Here is a 21,798-nt window from a genome sequence, read left to right as displayed (position 1 = left end):
TTTGAAATACCTAATTATATTACTGCTTCGCCCTATTTCCTGAAAAAATCTCCACAATAAACGTTTATATTCTATAGGAAACCGTGTATTTGTTGACGTAAAAGCTTCGTCTTATACATTCGGGAATGAATGATGCAGGAAATCATTTCTGTTGTGATCAGCAAAAGTGCACGGAGGAGCGAATAAATTAGCGAAATTAATAAATTTTGCCTAATATGAGTAAAAAAGAAAAAGATGCCTTCAAACGGTTTAACTTAAGTTATGCACTGACAATTTTTTCAGGAATTTGATTTTCTTGCATTGATAATAGTATATCATAAGAATTTCTCTTATCTGATTCTGATGCAATTTATTCAATTGTACTCCATTTGAAAAAGGGCGGAAGATCAACGATTTCAGACGTAGATCATGTTATGTCTTATCTTGATCATATGTGATTTTCCTCCACCAACATCAAAGCTTATCGAATCATCCAATGATTGAACTTACATAAATCAAGAATAATTTTAGCTCAAAATCACTACCCATTGTGTGACGGAAGATCAGTACCGATATTGATCGATGTGATTTAAAATTCACTGATCAACTGATCTTGAAAAGATTCGTCGGCAGTGATCTCGTTTTGATGAGGTTTTGGTCTTGATTTTCTCAGCTCTGTATGCTACACTAAGGAAATATTATTCCTTACCTAAAACAATAATTTATCTGTGTATCCCTAGGAGGAATAAAACAGATTATTTAAATGTTTCATCAATTCCGACCAAATACTTTTGTTAATTTATATAATTGATATTAATAAAATAATTCCGATGATTTTGTAGTTTTAGGGATATTTTTTTAATCTAATGACAGCATGTAATAAATCGATTTTTCCCTTATATTGGTTTGTCATACATATTGAGATGAATTTTATTTATTTTGAATTCGTGACATGTGAAATAGGGGGGGGGGGGATCTTTGCTTCTGTGACAATTTGTGACAAAGGGGTGATGGGGAGTCAAAAATCATCAAAATAGCGTAACGTCTTTTATGGACAGCCCCTTTATGCTACCTCGCGGATCAACATAATCTATATAGAAATATAGAAACTACCCTGCGTGCTTCGAATTTTAATGTATAAGATGCTGAAGGATGCTAACATCCACCAAGCGATCATCTTAATCCGATTGCAATAACGGTAGAGGTCACGATTGTAGATTCTAGTTACAGAAAATAATATTCTTCACAGAACGTTTCTACTGCTTCGTAAAACAACTCTAGTTTATTTTTTTATTATATTGGATAGTGCATGCGATATTGTGAAGAACTGTTTATAATATTTCCTATACTTTCGTTGTGTGTTATCATATTTGATATTGAACTTATTATTATTATTATTATCGTCAATCCGGTTATGTCTCTGACATTACCCAGCTTAAAACTTAAAGCTAGTCTCGGTACCATTCACTTGATTTATTTCGCCTTTATATTAGAATGCACAAACCTTGCCTCAATCTCAGTCAGAAAGTCAGGCGCGACATCAGAATTAAAGGTTGTTTTTGTATATTATCCCATGCTTTCTTCATTTCTTCTACATTCTTCACTACTTTAGGTTTATGAAGAAGGTGCTCCTAGTATTTGTCAATTAGACGCAGTTTTGAAGTGTTTGGGTGTACAGATCTTCCAGCACGAAATCTAAATCATTCGCCACTCTTGAAAGTCCTTTGTGCAGAGGTATGATGCCAAATCCAGCCAGAAAAAATGTCCTACCATCATGCTACTTCTAGATACGGATGAGCCGCTTTTGAAGACACTTGCAAACAAACCGAAAGGTGCAGTCCACTTTACGCAAGCACAAATCGATTGTCAAATTGGTGAACTTCAACATCTTCTGTGTCCGAAGGTTCTCGGGAACATCACACTCATACTTGGCGGTAACATACAGGTTTCTTGGAAACCACCTTCACATGTCTCGTCATCCATTACGCAGCAGTGTGGTTTCGTAAACTTCTAGTCGAGCAACTTCCTAGCACGGCTTTTTGAGCATGACAGGAAATTTTCCCGTCTTTCGCGGTTTGGCATTCTGTACAAAATCATGCTCTTAAGCAACTTTTAGCCACATCTCGAAATTAGGCGTTCGGAGTCCGTTGAAAGACCCAAATTATACGTTTGAGAGCGTTTTAATTGACCTGGCGAATTGATATTTTGATCTTCCCACTTGATCAACAGGCAGGCGTTCCGTTTTATGATCCCTGACACCGGGGAATTCCTAACTGTCGTAACCCAACTTAGGACAGACATGTCTAGAGAAGACATGTCTGTTCTAAGTAAGCTTCGTTTGTAGAATGAATAGAATTAACAATTCATCGTATCAACAAATCGTAAACATGTTCGTATCCGTATTTATCGGTTTCCACGGATACGCTCGATTTGATTATAAGAGGTATTTTGGCCCACTTTGTAAAATTATCCATCACATGTTGTAATACCTTCGAAAAACACTTCCGCAATAGGTAATTTCATGTGATTAGCTTCCATGGGTTACTCAACATCGCTAATGCCACATGGGTTACTTAACATCGTTTACATCTATTAAGATTGTTAGGTGGGCCAAAATATATGGAGTGGCCAAAATATCTGTTACTCTATTACATTTGATTACTATTGTTGGTAATTTCGCAACCAAATGCTGGATATCGGCATAGTGACATTCGGATCATTCAACCATACATTAATATAACCTACAATTTTTTTTACGATTCTCTATGAAGGTTTGAATTTTGTAAAAAAAATGACCCGGTAGTCTAACTTGAATAAAATTCAGCAGATCTTTTATGGGATTATCAATGGTTTATTACAGACTCTCATGGTCTGCAAACAAGAGAAAACAAAGAAGCAAATATAAAAAGCTAGCTTATGAAAAAAAAATTCTGGAAACTGGCATTTTTACACTAAGCACCCTCAATCCGGAAGCAGGGGTTTCAGCCGAATTAAAATTGAAATATTGTTATGGTCCTGAGACCTTTAATTTAAATCGAAATTTGTGAAAATCGGTTCTGCCATTTTCGAGAAATTTGAGTTACATTATTTCACATTTTTTGTGCAGCTCCGGAACCGGAATTCGGAATCAAATGAAATTCAGGAGCTTTGTATAAGACCATTAGACCTTTCATTTGAATATAAGTTTGTGAAAATCGGTTCTTCCATCTTCGAGAAAAGTGAGTGACATTATTTCACATTTTTGGTGCATATCAATCTGTTATTTTAGAACCGGAAGTCGGATTCAATTGAAATTCAGCAACTTTGTATGGGACCGTAAAGCCTTGCATTTGAATTTGAGTTTGTTTGAGATTCAGCTATCTCCTGGGAAAGTGAGTGGCATTATTTTCACAGTTTCGGTGCAATATTTCCACAATTTTGTTGCATATCACCCTGTAACTACGAAACTGGAAGTCGGATCCAAATGAAACTCCGGAACTTTGTATGAGACCACGAAGCCTTTGATTTGAATCTAAGTTTATAAAAATCTGCTCAGCCATCTCCGAGAAAAGTGAGTAACACTATTTTCACATTTTTGTGCACATCACCCTGTAATTCCGGAACCGGAAGTCGGACCAAACGAAGATCCGGAACTTTGTAGAGACCATAATGAATTTTATTTGAATCTAAGTTTGTAAAAATCGGTTTAGCCATCTTCGAGAAAAGTGAGTGACATTTTTTCATATTTTTATTGCATTAATTTCACATTTTTGGTGCATATCATCCTGTGATTCCGAAAGCGGAAGTCGGATGCAAATGATATTCGGGAACTTTGTATGTGACCACAAGACCTTTCATTTGAATCTAAGTTTTTGAAAATCGGTTCTACCATCACCGAGAAAAGTGAGTGACATTATTTTCACATTTTTGGTGCCTATCGCCCTGTAGTTCCGGAACCGGAAGTGGGATCCAAATGAAATTCAGGAACTTTATATAAAACCTTCCATATGAATTCAAGTTTGTGAATATCGGTTCTGCCATCACCGAGAAAAGTGAGTGACATTATTTTCACATTTTTGGTGCCTATCACCCTGTAGTTCCGGAACCGGAAGTCGGATCCAAATGAAATTCAGGAATTTTATATGGGACCATAGGGCCTTTCATATGAATTCAAATTTGTGAAAATCGGTTCAGCCATCTCCAATAAAAGTGAATGACAATATTTGTCACACACACAGACATTTGCTCAGCTCGTTGAGCTGAGTCGAATGGTATATGACACTCGGCCCTCCGGGCCTCGGTTCAAAAGTCGGTTTTTGCAGTGATTGTAAGGAGTGTATCGAAAATAAGCTATCCACAAATTTTTGTTTCAAATTATGATAAAAAACGATATTTTATGCAAACTAAAAATTGATCCTTTATTGCACGAGGTTAAACTTGAGTATAATGAAAACCGGATTAAATTTAAGTTGTTCCTTCACGAATTTTCGAACTTTTGATCGAACGCTCTTCATCAAGCTCAGGACAAGTGTTGCATCGCATTTTTTGGACGCTTGAGCCCCAATTTTTTTGAACTCCTGCATGTTCCCAGCTGCCTTACCAGTCTTCTTAAAGACCCTCTTCACGAATGCCCAGTAACGTTTGATGGGTCGACGCTGAGGGCAATTTGGTGGATTGATATTTTTCTCAACGAAATTTATCCCCTTTTTCGCAAGCCAATTAAGAGTGGTTTTGGCATAGTTAGCCGACGCTAAATACGGCCAAAACAGTGAAGATATACTATGCTTCTTACATAAAGGCAGCAATCTCTTCTGGAGACACTCAGATCGATAGATTTCTGCATTTATAGTTCTGGTAGTGTAAAAAATGGTTGACTTCAAACCACAGGAACATATTGCTTGCCATACCAGTACCTTTCGACCGAATTTCTCCACTTGAATCTACCTGGCTGCATCGCTCACATCCTCCTCATCGACGACAGTAAAGTATTGTGGGCCTGGAAGGGTTTTTAAATCTTCTTTATAAAGGGTGATTTTTTAAGAGCTTGAGAACTTTTTTAAACAATAAAACGCATAAAATTTGCAAAATCTCATCGGTTCTTTATTTTAAACGTTAGATTGGTACATGACATTTACTTTTTGAAGATAATTTCATTTAAATGTTGACCGCGGCTGCGTCTTAGGTGGTCCATTCGGAAAGTCCAATTTTGGGCAACTTTTTCGAGCATTTCGGCCGGAATAGCCCGAATTTCTTCGGAAATGTTGTCTTCCAAAGCTGGAATAGTTACTGGCTTATTTCTGTAGACTTTAGACTTGACGTAGCCCCACAAAAAATAGTCTAAAGGCGTCAAATCGCATGATCTTGGTGGCCAACTTACCGGTCCATTTCTTGAGATGAATTGTTCTCCGAAGTTTTCCCTCAAAATGGCCATAGAATCGCGAGCTGTGTGGCATGTAGCGCCATCTTGTTGAAACCACATGTCTACCAAGTTCAGTTCTTCCATTTTTGGCAACAAAAAGTTTGTTAGCATCGAACGATAGCGATCGCCATTCACTGTAACGTTGCGTCCAACAGCATCTTTGAAAAAATACGGTCCAACGATTCCACCAGCGTACAAACCACACCAAACAGTGCATTTTTTGGGATGCATGGGCAGTTCTTGAACGGCTTCTGGTTGCTCTTCACTCCAAATGCGGCAATTTTGCTTATTTACGTAGCCATTCAACCAGAAATGAGCCTCATCGCTGAACAAGATTTGTCGATAAAAAAGCGGATTTTCCGAATGGACCACCTAAGACGCAGCCGCGGTCAACATTTAAATGAAATTATCTTCAAAAAGTAAATGTCATGTACCAATCTAACGTTTAAAATAAAGAACCGATGAGATTTTGCAAATTTTATGCGTTTTATTGTTTAAAAAAGTTCTCAAGCTCTTAAAAAATCACCCTTTATAAGTCTCATCGTCCATCAAAACGCATGCATCCGGACACTGCAAAAGACGCAAACACAATTTCCGGGCCCTTGTTACTGCTCTACACTTTGTTTCGAGATTTTCTGCTTCTTGTAGGTCTTCAGGGGATTTCGCCTCTTGATACGCTGGATCATTCCAAGACTCGTTCCTGCTTTTTTGGCCAAATCACGTATTGAAATTGATTTGTTCTTCATGGTTAGAGATACCTCTTTCTGGTCCAGTCGGGTTGGAAGAACTGGATTTTCTACCTCTTCCTGGTAGCTCAGCCAAGAATAGTGTTCCCCAAACTTGTTAATGATGGTTTTCACACTGGCATGATGAATTCCAAACCGCTTCGCCTATTTTCGCATAGTAATACCCTTCTCACTTAGCCATGTGTCCAGAACCTTAATTTTCACTTCCTTTCAATACGCGACATTTTGAAAACGCAGAATTTCAACCGCACAAACAAGTAAACAAACGAAAGCTGACAGCCAAACGCACAGCATGCTGTGATCTGAGCATAAAAACCATCACAAATACATGCATACAACACAAATTATAGCCTTTTTATACGAGAAAGGCAAAAAGGGAGAAACGTAGTCCTACGTCAAAATTGTTGATCCCTAGAAGAGAGTTTTCTTATGAAATGTTCACTACCATTTATAGAATCTCAAGAAACTGCATCCCATTAATACTAGAAGACTCAAAAAAGCAATCGACAAAACGGCGGACTGCATTCAAAATCGGAATTATACAGAGTTGGATACTTTGGAAGCCAGAGAAATAAACAAACATCGATATAGAATACCATTTTATCATAGATATCATATTTGCTCTCCCAATGATTTGTTTATTACTCGTAGCAAAATAATAAACGTGTATGGAACCGAAATCCCGCAAACTAATTCATCAATTTTGGATTTCATATTACCAGCAGACATTTAGGTATCGGAAATAAGTTACAACGGCATGCTCAATGGCAATCAGAACTTGCAGTGTACTTCATTTATTAAATTTACTTTTTTCTGCATGACATACGTTATTTGATTTTAATATATATATTTTCTAGATATTATTTGAACTTTATTTACGTCGTTTGCAAAAGCCGCAGTCAGGCCAAAGAGCTTGATGGACCGGAAAGATCATAAAAAACATCATCGAACCTAACGAGGAAAAAACCAAATGATGAGAACTGTAATCAGCGATCCATGTGTGACGTGAGATATGAATGCTGATTCGTGCGACGAGGAGGAAACCGGCGGGGGAAATGACGCTCTGGTCCAACAAAATTTAATAAATAAAATTAAATATTGGTTTGATTTATTTCTCTCTTTTTATTATCCTTGTGTACAGCAGCATGATTTCGCCCGTGCAGAAGCGATATCATGTGTTAGCTCAAATCAGCTGAAAAAACACAAAACTGCCGCCTCGCTATCCATCCGAACTGGGAGCTGTTCCGCTGCCACATCTGCTGAATCGATATAAAAAAATGCTCACCACCGAAGGAAACAAATTGAAGCCAAAATCCAGACATATTTCTATTTAGTATTTACACTACATACACCACGGATGGGCGAAGATCCGCAGAGTAGCAATAAGACTAACGTACAGCTGTAAAATTTATGATTTAATATTGTTTTAGATGAAATGTTGGCAACTCTATTTTGGCGACTTTTTCCGCTTTCTTCTTCTGGTCACCGCTGAGAAAGAGCAGAGGGGTTAAGTGCATATTATAGACGTGCTACCTCCAGCCGCTTTCCGAGGAAATGTGTGAGGAAAATCGATGCTATTCGTCGGTGTCATAAAAGCTAACTAGCGCGTCTAAATTGAAGCAATGCAGTCAGCAGAAAAGTTGAACAAACCGGAACTGATTGGATAGAAGTTATGATGAACTGGACAGTCGATTTGACGATGGCATCTATACACGTTCGGTGAACACTTTTCTTAGTTGAGCGATATTGTGTTGGGTTTAGTGATAATACATATACCCACACTATCAATATGAGAAATTTTTCTTTTGGATTCTATTCGATTACACATTGATTTTTTTTTGCTCAATCGGTGAATCAATATCGTCGAACCATATTTTTCAAGTTTGAATTTCATTTTCTAACTAATACTATTTTTATTATAATAATCAAAATTGTTATAAACTATTCATTTCTGTCATTTATAATGTCAATGAAATGATTCAATGAAAAATTGACATGGAGATTAGACTAGACTAAGTTTTAATGCATTCAAATTCAACAACGCTGTGTGCAAATCATTTCATTTCACCCTTGACTAAAGGCGATTCGTATTAGACACTAATCGGCAGATTAATTTAGTAGCAAAAAAACTGCAATTTCCAACATTGTACTGAACGAAACAGCAAGCAACGTTCGAATTTCCGCATCATCATACAAGATGTTAACGAATAAATCCACGGTATTCTCTATCTAATTACTTATTCATTGCTCGTGATGCAATTAATGCTAATTACTTTGCTCAATAAGAATTATCCTAAAATCAACATCTGCATGACGCGATTTTAATTAAATAATTTTGAGTGCAAGAGTGCAAGCTCAAGACGCAGAGCGGCGAAGAACAAATTTTGTAATTAAGAGTACCCTCAACCAGTGACAAGCAGGGAGTATACAGAAATCAACCAGCGCTGCACTACCTCCGGCATCGGGTCACATTAGCCAATGACTGCTTGAGCCAGACATGGAATCTGGAAAAGCAGACGCGGTATGACACTTTTGGAATTTTATAAAAATTATTTTTAAAATTTAATATCTGGACGCAAAAAATCTGATTATTCGCGGAACAATGTTAATAAACTAGTAATGTAAAGTACTTCAAATGAAAGTCATTCATTGAACAAAAAAATATAATGGTTGTCTACGATCACGCCGATCTATCAACTGAGCACGCAACCATTCTACGAAGAATCTTGTCAATTTGTCGGAGTACCGCGATCGGCTTTATCTCATAGCTTCGGATTGATGAGGGAGAAGATCAACAGCCATCTCTTATCAACCATATCATCTTTGGATTGAACGACAGTTACCAAGCAATCGTGATCAGAGACAGTCGAGTAAGGGCAATGCCCTGTGCATGAAGTTTAATTGTTAGATTAAGATCAAATATAGTTAAGTAATAAAATTCAAGTGGTGTTAATTTAGATAAGAATAAAATGTGTGTTTAATGTGAAATGCTAGTTCGTGTTTGATTATCGAATACCGCATGGAAGCGCATTCTCCACGGATGCCATCGCAAGGAATCCATTATTACCATCACTGCATCACCGAGGAAGCGAAAGATCATTTGGCGGTCATCAAGGGCACGCTGCTGTGAGGATACATCTCAAACGAAACGTACAATGGTTTTGATTAAATCTTCAACTTTTCTTCGAATACAAATTACCGAAATTTGTACACTCTATTGGCTAACCTGAGCGAACATTTTGTTCAACCATCACTATCGCATCCCAGGTCACATTTACACTTTTAATCAGCTTCTTCTTGACAAACATTGAGGGCAGACGGATGTATTGCCCTTATCGAAGAAATCCACTCCGTTATCTCGATTCCACCTCAGCACTTCTTTGCGTTAGTGGCATCTAGCCAAATCATGCCGAAACATTCCAGGCCCATTGGGAGATGCAATGTTCGGAAGAATATGATTTTCCATGCACTTCGGCTTGTGTTTTTGGTTTCCATAGTTTTGTTTGTCACGAGAACCTGTTTTTTTCACAGTTGCAAATATCTTGCCAGATCAGAAGCTTTCGAACAAATTTAAGGCCAAAAGAGTTTGAACTTGCCAGGGACATTACCTCGTCTCATAGTTTTATTCAACTTTTGTCCAGGAAGCTATCCACAATCAATCTTCACCCTGCTAACCCTCAGTTGGATAAACGTATACTGAAGGCGTTCGAGTAAAAGAAGGAGGTTTCAGTTCGGGATGTGACCAAAAAAGTGGGCACTACGAAGTCAAATGTTCTTCGTGCTAAAGAACGTTTGAATCTTCGAACCTATAACAAGCAGAAACAACCAAAACGTAGTCCGAAACAAGAAGCATCGATCAGGCCGAGGGTTCGAAAGCTGTACAATACGATTCTTCCTGGAAATTTGAACTGCATAATCATGGACGACGAAACCTACATGAAACTCGATTACAAATCCTTGCCGGGACCACAATATTATACGGTGCGAGAAGGACAAGTGTTAAACCAGTCCGAGACATCGATTGAAGTCGAAAAATTTGAAGCTATGGTCTGGCAAGCAATTTGTAGCTGCGGTAAGATTTCGAAACCCTTCATCACCACTGCTTCAATGAACAGAGAAATATACATCAAGGAATGTTTACAAAAACGACTTCTACCCATGATTCGAAGCCACAATATTCTGGCCAGATCTTGCTTCTTGCCACTACTCGGAATCAACAGTAGAATGGTATACTACCAAAAATGTCACTTTCGTCGCAAAACTCATGAATCCACCAAATTGCCCACAACTTCGACCAATTGAGGAATTTTGGGCATTAACGAAGGCACATCTTAGGAAACATGTCTCGGCAGCCGAAACCATTCAACAGTTCGAAAAAGATTGGAAAAAAGTGTCAACACTTGTCGCCAAGAAGTCTGTACGGAATTTAATGAGGAACGTTCGCAAGAAGGTGCGCCAGCTAGTCTACAATGGCTAAGTAGCAAATATTGAAAATAATATTCTGTTGTTGTAGTCTAATATCATCAGTATATCAAATAAAATTTGAATATCTAACACTTGTGAATTATTTACAGCAAAATCAAAGTGCGTCCATCAGGCCCGTACCCAGGATTTCATTTCGGGAGAGGCCCAAAGATAAAATAATTATGTTACTGAGGATTGCTTATGTACATAATTTTCGGTGCGCCTTGTGCCGGTGTTTCCAACAGACACTGGAACTATCATTATTAAGTATTTAAATTAAATTTGTAACTGTGACCGAGAGAAGGTTGTTGTGTTACATTTCTTAACATCTACTATCATGCCATTTCAGTCGCACATGTTATCATGTACATAAGATCTTCTAAATATCCATTTCTAGAGCACAAAAATCCACAAGACTTGTGAAAGATTTCGGGAATTGATCCGAGATTGCTCCCTTACTCAGATTCGTGGAGAACGGGAAACTTACTCTGGTTATACAGGTTTCGGTATCAGGTCGAGGAAGTAACGGTCTAAAATTCCAAAACGAAACTCACATCGATTTCTCAGAGTTGACTTGAGGTTTTGGAACAGATAATAGCTCGAAGAATTTCGGTCTTTAATCGCCCCCTTAATACACGCTAATACTTGTGTTGAGGTAATCCTCCAAAAGTATACTATGACAATCCCAGAAACCCAGCATCGTAATCTTTCCGACCCATGCACTCGTGCCGCTTCGAAGCACGACTTTAGTCCATTGTCGAGTAATCATTTTGTTCTCTAGCGTATAATAATGAATCCATCCAAACATGTACTAGAAGTGCACTTGCGTTCGTCTTTTAAGTCCTAAATAAGCACATGCGGCATCCAGCTGCAGGATAACTTCCTTATCTGCAGAATCTTGCAAAACTATGGTAAGCTCGCGAACTTTCTCTTTCCGGTCACCCAGTACAATTTAGTGTCTTTTTATAATTGTCGTATATTGTGCCCTGGATTTAACATCCAGTTCATTTAGTTTTGACACTGTTCTCTTCGTGTCATTCATTATTATTTTGATTTCGGGAGGGGCCAGGGCCCCTCCTCTGGGTACGTGCCTGGCGTCCATACTTTCTGGGACAGTCTTTAGGGCTAAAACAGGGTGAAATCCTTCTCGCAGACGAATCCTTTTGACGGTAAATTGGCTTGCATTGATTTTTTTTACCATATCTTAATCCTAGTGCCCAGGATTTACTCCAAACGTTGCCAAAACCTACAGATAGAGCTTCAGATTCTTAGTTCCACTACGATGTTTGTTGTGATCCTGCCGATCGACAGTATGTCGGTCACGGAGAACACTGTACACGGTCGACTTCAAGATTTTTTAATCATACTAAGTCGGAGTTTCTAAGTGAGTTTTTAATTTTAATTTCGCGGTATTAATTAAGCACAACTCCGCTGAAACAAAATAAATAGCAACCAAATTTTTCTGTACTGAAACAGGAAACTTTTCAAAACAAACTGCGGTGAAAACATCCCAAATCCGGCAACTAAGAGTGCTACAGTGAAATAAATAGTGTGCCCAGATCAGAGCTGCTATATGTCACTATCAACTAGCAACTTTGCACGATGCAGATTGGAAAGCTTATATCACTGGACTGCTGCCTACCAGGCTTTACCAATCATCATATATTGAGCGTCTGAGAGCCGATCTGTCATGACTTAAATTCTCTTGATATTACAGTCACAAGGACGCTCATTGATTGCCGATGCGATTGATATTATCTTCATTTCTCCTGTCACTGCTTGATTACGATGTGACTAAATATCAATCAAGCAGCATAAACATTGAATTATATTTATTTACACCAATAAACTCCGAAGTCCGATGATTTTTTGCAAAGAACAATGAACTTTATCAATTTATGTTTATGTTAGTACTCTCATTGATTTTTTTTACTTCAACAGGGAATAGGAGAATGAGATAGAAGAACAAAAAAGTCACCTGTCTTTGACTGAATATACTTCTGCTTGGTCATAGAACTGTCGAGTATCTCATTTCATCCGACAGGCACTTTGACCGTACCGATTACAGTTGACGATGATTTTAATCAGTCTGTCAAGGTCATTTGACATGACTGACAATTTGCAACTCTGGTCCAGATTTTAAATGACTCAAGCTTTAGTAGTAGGTAAATGACATGTGGATATTAGAGGTGGTCGTGTACCGACCCGTACCCGATCGAAGGTAAAAAACTTTTATCCGTACCCGACACGAACCCGAGAATAATTTTTTTTCTAAACCAAAACCAGACTCGGACCCGATAAAAAATTAAAACCTTTACCCATACTCAACCCGAACCGGGAAAAAATCAGGTCTTCGGGTTCGAATACCTGAAACTCGACAAAATTGTTGAGCCCAAACCCGACCCGTACCCGTTTAAAATGAAAAAAAAATCGTAGTCACTGGGGGCCAGATCTGGACCAGATATGGATCTTCGTTCAATTCAATCAACGTTGCTATCGACTATTGAATCGGTTCATTGTCAGTAGTTGTTTCTCCGACATATAAGGGATATTTTCCATGATTTATGTATTAAAACGATTTAACAACGCTATTGAGGGTTTTTCAATTCTCAAAATAGTCGATGACGATTATCCCATGAGCATCCCAAATACTGAACCTACATAACCTTTCCAACTGACTGTTGTTCATTTGGATACTTTGAACGTGGTTCACCGGCTGCAGTCCACTCAGATGGTGATCGTTTTGATTCCGGCGACCTATGTTCATTGTCACATGTCGACTCAAAAAAATCGGATTTATTACTTGTAAACAGGGCCAAACACTGCTCTGAATCATCAACATGTTGATGTTTTTGATCCACTGTGAGTAAACGCGACACCCACTTTGAAAAGAGCTTTCTCATGGTCAAATGTTCCTGCAAAATCGTAAACGAACTGCTTTCTGATATCTTTACGGCCTCAGCTGTCTCACGCAATTTCAATTTACAATTAAATATAAACAACTTATTTATGTTTTCTGCTTTTATTTTTAATATTATTTTCAATTATGAAGAATAAGAAACAATTTTATTCTTTGCATTTCCGGGCAACCTGAAAAAGTCCTGAACCGTAGGGATTTCCCCCTTTCCTTCTCCCTCTCAGCGCCCGTGATCATCGATGTCCATACGACCGTGTTTAAATTCAGCAAACCAATGACAATCCATTGCTGGATAAAACTTAGAGTCTGGATAAAACTTTTAAGTCCATTACCGAGCTTGAAAGTTTTTGTTTTACATCAAGAAGTAATGGCATATTAACACACGAAATTATTCTGAATCCATTGTTTTGAAAATGACAAAAGTAGCTTAACTGAAGTGGCTGCCACTTTTTTCTAATTAATCGTAATATAATAAAAATCCACAAATAGTCTTTTGAAAACTTGGTACTTCATAAACGTCATATGGATTTGACAATGATAGCGCCATCTGTGAGTCAGATCCAAGGAATGTTAAGATGTACTGCGACTTTTTCTATGGCTAGATTTTACTGTGCGCATACCTTACATGCACTGAGATTTTGACCACAACATTTTCACTTTGTGGAAATTCTAGCTTAGTTCTCTACTGAGTCAATTGAAGAATCCAGCCAACTCATCTGCGATCGCTGCGCTGCTCAAGTGGCGAACTTTGAACAAAGCAATGGTAATAATTTTCAGATTTTGTACAGTCATCTCCAAGGAATTTCAATGCACTTTTGCATTACCCTCACAAAAATTGTACGATCTCGACGAATTGATTCGAATAGTATATGACACTGTTCAAAAATCAGGTTTCACAGTGATAGCATATCTTTTCTATATGAGAAAGACATAAACGTTGGGAACTATATTTTAGCGTCTTTTGTTGACTAAATCCTAGAATTCTCTGAATATGGATCCAGGAAACAGTATAGGAGAAAAGTCATCTACAATCTGAACATTTTGCAAACTGAATAAACTCAATAGCAACCGATAAATGGCCTCATTTGAATCTCAGCTTGTAACAACCAAGTCATATTCGGACGTTCGGTTCTCTGTTGGATGTAATTTCTATACGCAAGAAAGAAAAAAATGGTCAGATTGATGCTCTGCCAAATGAACAAAAGAAAGGGATTTGGAAGAAAACTGTGAAACGAGTGACAAGAGAAGACATCACAGTACAAACGAACAAAACTATTCCGCACCGGTGTGTTTAAATGTACTGACAACTAGTTTGACCATTCCTGAAATGATTTATAGATTTTACAACAAAGTGATTTAGATTTATAGGTTAGGTTACGTAAAGAAAATTCAAATCAGCAAGTTCGGTAAATACGGTACCCTGTAAGCGTTACTGAACCTTCTGCAATAACCTTTTAATGTCAAGCTATGTTGGTGATTGCCGAAAATTTGACAGAAGCTGCTATATTGCTATCTGTATTGTATACAACATTTTCAATCCGGTAGTAGATGCTACAAGAACTCGAGTCTCTCAATGCATAAACCGTGAGAGAATTTTTCTACATTTCTTTGCTCCACTTCATACTCTGAGTGTTTCACGCCCTTAAAAAAAATTACTGTCTGATAATGATCGTTGCTGTGTGGAATTTCCCAAAAGAGAAACGCAAGTTGACAATTATCGCAGAAAATCGAATCGATGATTCAACTTGATGATTCTCATACTAGGTTGCAATATTTCATAACCCTTGTGTGGAGCATTCACAGAAATTTTCATAGACAAAACTTATACAAAGGTTATATGCACATAGTTAGAATAAGCGGCAATAGTAAAATGATTCTATCGCAATTATCAACTGCCTGTATAGAATCGGATCGCCAAACGAGAATAAGCGACCGTCTGTTGCTTCAGAGAGGATCCCCACAGCAGCGTGCTAACCTTTGATTCTCAGAAATGTCATCGAGAGAAATTCACTCTCGCACTGGTGTCGATTCTATGTTAAATGAGCCATGCCGGGTTTTTGTTGTTGCGATGATATCCGTCTCTCTTTGATGGCACTGATTCAATCGTGTGAAGAGTTGCCAGTGAGTTCTTTGATACGATAAAAGCCATCCTTGATGTCAAGTACAGCATTGATTCATTCACTCCAAGAAGAATGATGAATTCCTCTGAGTCCTTGTCACATTAGAAGAGGAATGATAAAAAAAACCTTCTAAAACGAAGCAATTGCAAAACCCAAAATATTCCGCGCACGATTGCCCTGTTCAAGCTCCTGTAGCCATTCAACCATCGGTACGAAGATACTAAATGATATGAATCATACCCAAACTAAAACGGTGTCATAAGCCAGTTCCATTTTCTTGGATGAGGTAGAATAATCTTTTGATGGTGCAGAATAATAATATTATCAGTTCCAAAAAATCTATGCTGTTATACATACTCTCACTGAAAATTGTCTCAAGAAGCTATCATTTATAAAATTGATGACTGACATTCTATATTCTTTCAAATCTATGAAACAAAAAAAAATTTCATCTCCACCCCAAACACTATATTTACCCACACCCATGGCTTTACCGTTTATTAGAGGCGATGGTCAAACCGAAATCCTCAGGTTGCCAGATCAAGAGAATATTTCTATTTTCGAACACTTTATGATGCTCAATTCTAAAATGGACACAAAAAGAAATGCTAGGACTAGCCAATCCAAGCATTTTTTTTTTCTCAGCCAGCGTACACATATGTGCCGACACATGATGGAGAAAATTGAAAGTGAGGGAAAATTGTACACAGCCCAATCAGCTACAAGAGGAAGAAGTTGAAAGTCGGAAATGAAGAAAGCAAAAAAAGGATGTGCCGGCGACGTGATATGTGGTCGTCTGTCCACGGCAGATCAAGACTGGGTACGGTTTGGTAAAAACAATTAAAACTTTGCACGTATTTGAGGTATGAAATTTGGTACCACAAAAATTATTTGTAGAACTAAACGCATTAGTGTGAGGAAAACTGACTACTACCAGCTTATATTGGAGTGCTAGCAATATATGTGCTAAATGTAAACCTTAATATCGGTACAAAATTCTAGTCTGAAAGCACAGGATTTTTCTTCAAAGAACCTGTCATTATCATTTTTAATCAAGCATTGATGTCAATGGTTTTGGTCTAAAAGTTGAGTTACATTAACTTCTACAATTCACAAAAAAATTATTGGGTTCTATATCTACATCCCCATCCACATGATTTGGCCAAAACTTCCAATCTAGATTTATAAAAAATCTAGCCTGAGACCACTAAATAGAAGCTACAAATTTGTTGTTTTCTCTAGGGATTGCCTAGTGTGCATCTTCCTATAGTTTGGGTCAATATAAATGATTTCATGAAGGGTACAAATAACTGTAATACTTGAGAACAATCAGACCCGATAATTATTAACCAAACATTTATTTCTGACTCGCCGCTCCGTTTGCATGAGTTTGCTGATGTAGTTTACTGACGGCGAGCGAGAACATAGAGCACAGCTGGAGAATGACCGGTCTAACGGGAAAGGGTAACTAGGATGATTCAAATAATAATAGAATTGGTTGATTGAAATTGTGGATAAATCTTTTGCGTGGGATGTAGAGGGGAGCTTTGCAGAAGGAATATGAAGGAAGGTTGTTTTTTTTTTTGTGGACAAACTACAGACTCTAACGCAACTAATGTTGACCGGTCGGATTCTTAGTAAACACTCAGAAAGTTATATGATGCATACACTAGCGACAGTACAAAGAAGTAATCTACAAACAAATTATATCTTTTCCAGTGGAACCGATCAACGATCACCCAATCAATGTGCAACCAAATCGAACCCTCAACACCGCCAGTGTTACAACTATGGGACACACGACAGTTACACCGAACGCACCGGCAATCCAATCATCGGTTTCGTCCGCCCCAAACCTCATGGGCAATACCGGCCTTGCCAAGGATTGCGCCGGTTGCGGGAAACGCATTACCGAGCGCTTCCTGCTGAAAGCCCTGGACCTATTCTGGCACGAGGATTGCCTCAAGTGCGGCTGCTGTGATTGCCGGCTCGGCGAAGTCGGCTCAACCCTGTATACTAAAGCGAACCTAATACTGTGTAAGCGAGACTATCTGAGACTGTTCGGAACCACCGGATACTGTGCAGCGTGCAACAAAGTGATACCGGCGTTCGAGATGGTGATGCGTGCCAAAAACAACGTGTATCATTTGGAATGCTTTGCCTGTCAGCAGTGCAATCATCGGTAGGTATCAATGCTAAATTAGTTTCAATTAGAAGAGAAATCTGGTTCCATTGTCGTGACCGCACTACAATGAGTGATTGTTTACTGAATAATGTTGTCTGTGTTCTGAATCATTGTTTACAGGGGCGGCAACTATGGGGGAGGGAGACCAAGCACTTTTTACCCCTCCAAAAGATTTATTAGAGAGCCCTCCCAATATTTCAGTAACTGGAATAAATATTTGGAAATTTGCTAGAAATATCTTTTGATGTAACCCTTTTTCTGTTATCCCGTTAGAAATTCGTCTTCGTAATCGCTCATATTTCTTAACTAAGTTACTAAAATTTTTAAAATTATTTACTACAATGTGAAATGTGCTATATTTTACCACTTTCGAATATTTGTTATTACTATGTAGAATAGTAAACAAAATGTTTGTGATCGAATCACAACATTCTGAAGAGAAACTAAACTTGGTTGTTTTTTATTTGCTCTAACCTCTCCGTTCCCTTTATAAAAATGTTTAATATATTAAAAAATTTAATGATCTGCAGTAATAATTTTTTGTGCCCCTCCAATATTTCATGGAACTTACCGCCCCTGATTGTATACCTATTTGTTGTACCCTATATATTCGTTTTGATTAGTATTCCACTGATTTCTAAGAAGACAAAATTTAAAATTTAATTTTAAATAATTGATTATTAGAGTTTACTCATTAATTTCCTTTAATTTATTCCCATGAAAATAATTACAATTCAAACCTGAATTTTGAAGACATCCTGCGTGTTTGAAGTATACACAGTAATTGTAATTTTATATCTATAGTTTGGACTGAATTTATTATTATTATTATTATTATTATTATTATTATTATTATTATTATTATTATTATTATTATTATTATTATTATTATTATTATTATTATTATTATTATTATTATTATTATTATTATTGTCGTTCATTTATCTCCGGCTTCAACCTTTTCGGTTGTTCGCCGGGTGTCGACTTTCTACATAATCGACGGGATGTCTTAATGTCTTCGTTTTTCTTGTTTTTTCCTGTTCCGCTTTTTCTTAGGTTTCCCTTATGTAGTTTTTTTTTTTCATAAATACGTTTATTTCATAGGCAATATACATAAGTTTTTCTTCGCCGTGGCATCCACAATACATAGTAGTTTAAACCTAATACATTTCGAATATCATATTAGTATGTTGGTACTCATTAGTTAATCTAAACACTGTTTTTATCAAGCGAGTTGCTATTTTAAATTACATTAAATAAAATACATTTATTTTGTACATGATCTTATAACTATTTCAGGATTGTTTGTATCAGTTCACCACTTATATTCAATATCCTATAGTTGGCTATTGGTTGAACTCATGGAAGAGAAAACAGTTTAACATAAAATAAAATTTAAATTGGAACTCCAATGGATTTAATGAAATGATAAAGAAGTTTCATGTATGGAAGGTCACGACAAGCAAGAATGTCGCGAACTGGGACATTGGATAGTCTACCTTGGGTACGCAAGGAATTTATTAGTTGAGATCTGACATCACGAAACTCCACGCATGTCCAAACAACATGGTCAATATCGCGGTAACCTTCGCCGCAAGCACAATGATTAGTCTCGGAAAGTCCAATTCGAAGGAGATGTGCATCTAACGTGTAGTGATTGGACATGAGTCTGGACATCACACGAATGAAATCTCTACTCACATCCAGTCCCCTGAACCATGCCTTTGTCGATATTTTAGGAATAATTGAGTGCATCCACCGACCCAGATCATCTTTATCCCAAGAAGCTTGCCAGCTGGCAAGTGTTCTTTGGCGAGACGCGCTATAGAATTCGTTGAAAGCAATCGGTCTCTCATAAATTTCACCCTCAATAGCACCACGTTTGGCTAAAATATCGGCTCTTTCATTGCCTGGAATGGAGCAATGAGCCGGAACCCAAACTATTGTGATTAGATAATTATTATTCAATATGTCGTTCAGACACTGTTTTATTTTACCCAAGAAAAACGGTTCATTTTTGCCAGCAGCGTTTGAGCGAATGGCTTCAATTGCACTCAGACTATCTGTGAAGAGGAAATAATGGTTTGGAGATAATGTGACGATTACATTCAAGCTATAATGAACTGCTGCTAACTCTGCTATATAAACAGATGCAGGTTCTTGAAGCTTGAATGAGGCCGAAACATTATTGTTGAACATACCAAACCCTGTCGCTTCTTCCATTCGCGATCCGTCCGTGTAAAACATTTTCTCAGAGTTAATATGCCTGAACTTACTTGAAAATATTTTTGGGATTTCCATAGAGCGTAGGTGGTCCGGGATTCCACGCACTTCGCGCTGCATGGATGTGTCGAAAAATAAAGTTGAGTCAGGTACATTTAGGAGGCTGACACGGATAGGAATATATCTTGAAGGGTTGATTTCCTGTGACATATGGTTAAAATATACTGTCATGAATTTTGTTTGAGATCGAAGCTCGACTAGTCGTTCGAAATTATTAATTACCATGGGATTCAGCACATCACATCTTATTAGCAGGCGTGATGAAAGCTCCCAAAATCGATCTTTTAATGGAAGAACTCCCGCCAGAACTTCAAGACTCATTGTATGTGTCGAATGCATGCAGCCTAAAGCAATTCGCAAACAACGGTACTGAATTCGCTCAAGTTTGATAATATGAGAATTTGCAGCGGAACGAAAACAAACGCATCCATATTCCATCACTGAAAGTATCGTTGTCTGATACAATTTTATTAGATCTTGCGGATGAGCACCCCACCAAGACCCTGTTATTGTTCGAAGAAAATTTACTCTTTGTTGGCATTTCGTTATCAGATACCTAATGTGTCCTCCCCACGTGCATTTGGAATCAAACCACACCCCGAGGTATTTGAAAGTCAAAACCTGTTCGATTATTCTTCCCATCATATGAAGCTGAAGTTGCGCGGGATCAGGCTTCCCAGCAGTACTGCTTTTCAATGACATCCGCCACGAGATAGCATGAACTGTCGGAGCGCAAAGTCGAAAGCCCAGTCTACAATATGTGTGAAGCATACGCCGAACTGTAATGGCAACAGCGCTCGCATGCCTAAATGAATGCTGTCACTGAGACAGTTTGTACTCGCCAGATTGATGAGAGTATTCTATCCGGAGAGTAGTCAAACCGAACGGGCTGTTTGTATCCTGTTTCTTTCTGTTCGCTCATTCGCATAAAATGTTACGGAGACAGCCTTTGAAAATCGAAGACATCCTTTGATTTTAAGGGCATTACTGTTACGAAGGGCTGTCGCAAGCCGGCTGTCTCATCAATGTCTCTTGAAGCAATGAACCGGCTGTTTCTGGAGACGAGCCGTGGGTCATAGTGCGCTCGCACTATTTCGGCTGCCTCAATGAAATGGTACTAGTACATACGATTGCGTTGTTGGGATTACCTTTGCAGGAAACTTTAGTAACGTTTCATTACAATACCATTGTGAAATAAAGAAATTGTTTTAGATTTATATATACTGTCGGCGAAGGCAATGAATTTTAATAACTAACGAATATTAAAAGATAAACACTGAGTTTTGTGTAACGGCTCATATGTATATATGAATTTCTAAAGTATTGATCCTTACTGCTTCCTTCTTATTCCTAAAGAAACAGATACACTTCCATTCATTAACAATACTCCGAAAATGTCTTATGCACCCTTATTCTGAATAATGACGTTTGATTTTTGGATCGAATCGTAGCTACTTTTCACAACTAATTAATTATGTAGTGTATTTAACGTTACTCCACCAATAGTCGGCACACTTTGGTACCCGTGCCTCACCGATTTCGTTGAAACTATAGAATATGATACTCTGAACCCAAATAAGATGTTTGGTGCACTTTGAATAGTTTTCGACCATAAAATTGAATGGGCAACTTTTATGTTTATATGTGAACATGTGCTTTCAGATTTTCGCTAAAAGTGTTTTAAAAAGAAAAATATAATGAAACCA

The 21,798-nt window shown here is 37.8% G+C and overlaps 1 protein-coding gene across 3 annotated transcripts in view; it reads left to right on the top strand.

The window, feature by feature from the left end:
- LOC131437165 (LIM/homeobox protein Lhx9-like) overlaps positions 1-21,798 on the top strand; it is a 301,131-nt gene that overhangs the window by 216,997 nt on the left and 62,336 nt on the right. For all 3 annotated transcript variants that reach the window (XM_058606335.1, XM_058606334.1, XM_058606333.1), the window contains one exon: positions 17,344-17,806. In XM_058606335.1, the coding sequence (XP_058462318.1) occupies positions 17,344-17,806 (463 nt within the window). The remainder of the gene's footprint in view (positions 1-17,343; positions 17,807-21,798) is intronic.

This window comes from Malaya genurostris, chromosome 3, assembly GCF_030247185.1.
Source record: "Malaya genurostris strain Urasoe2022 chromosome 3, Malgen_1.1, whole genome shotgun sequence".
NCBI lineage: Eukaryota > Metazoa > Arthropoda > Insecta > Diptera > Culicidae > Malaya > Malaya genurostris.
The sequence above is the reverse complement of the archived record's forward strand: the minus strand, read 5'-3'. Positions and strand labels throughout refer to the sequence as shown.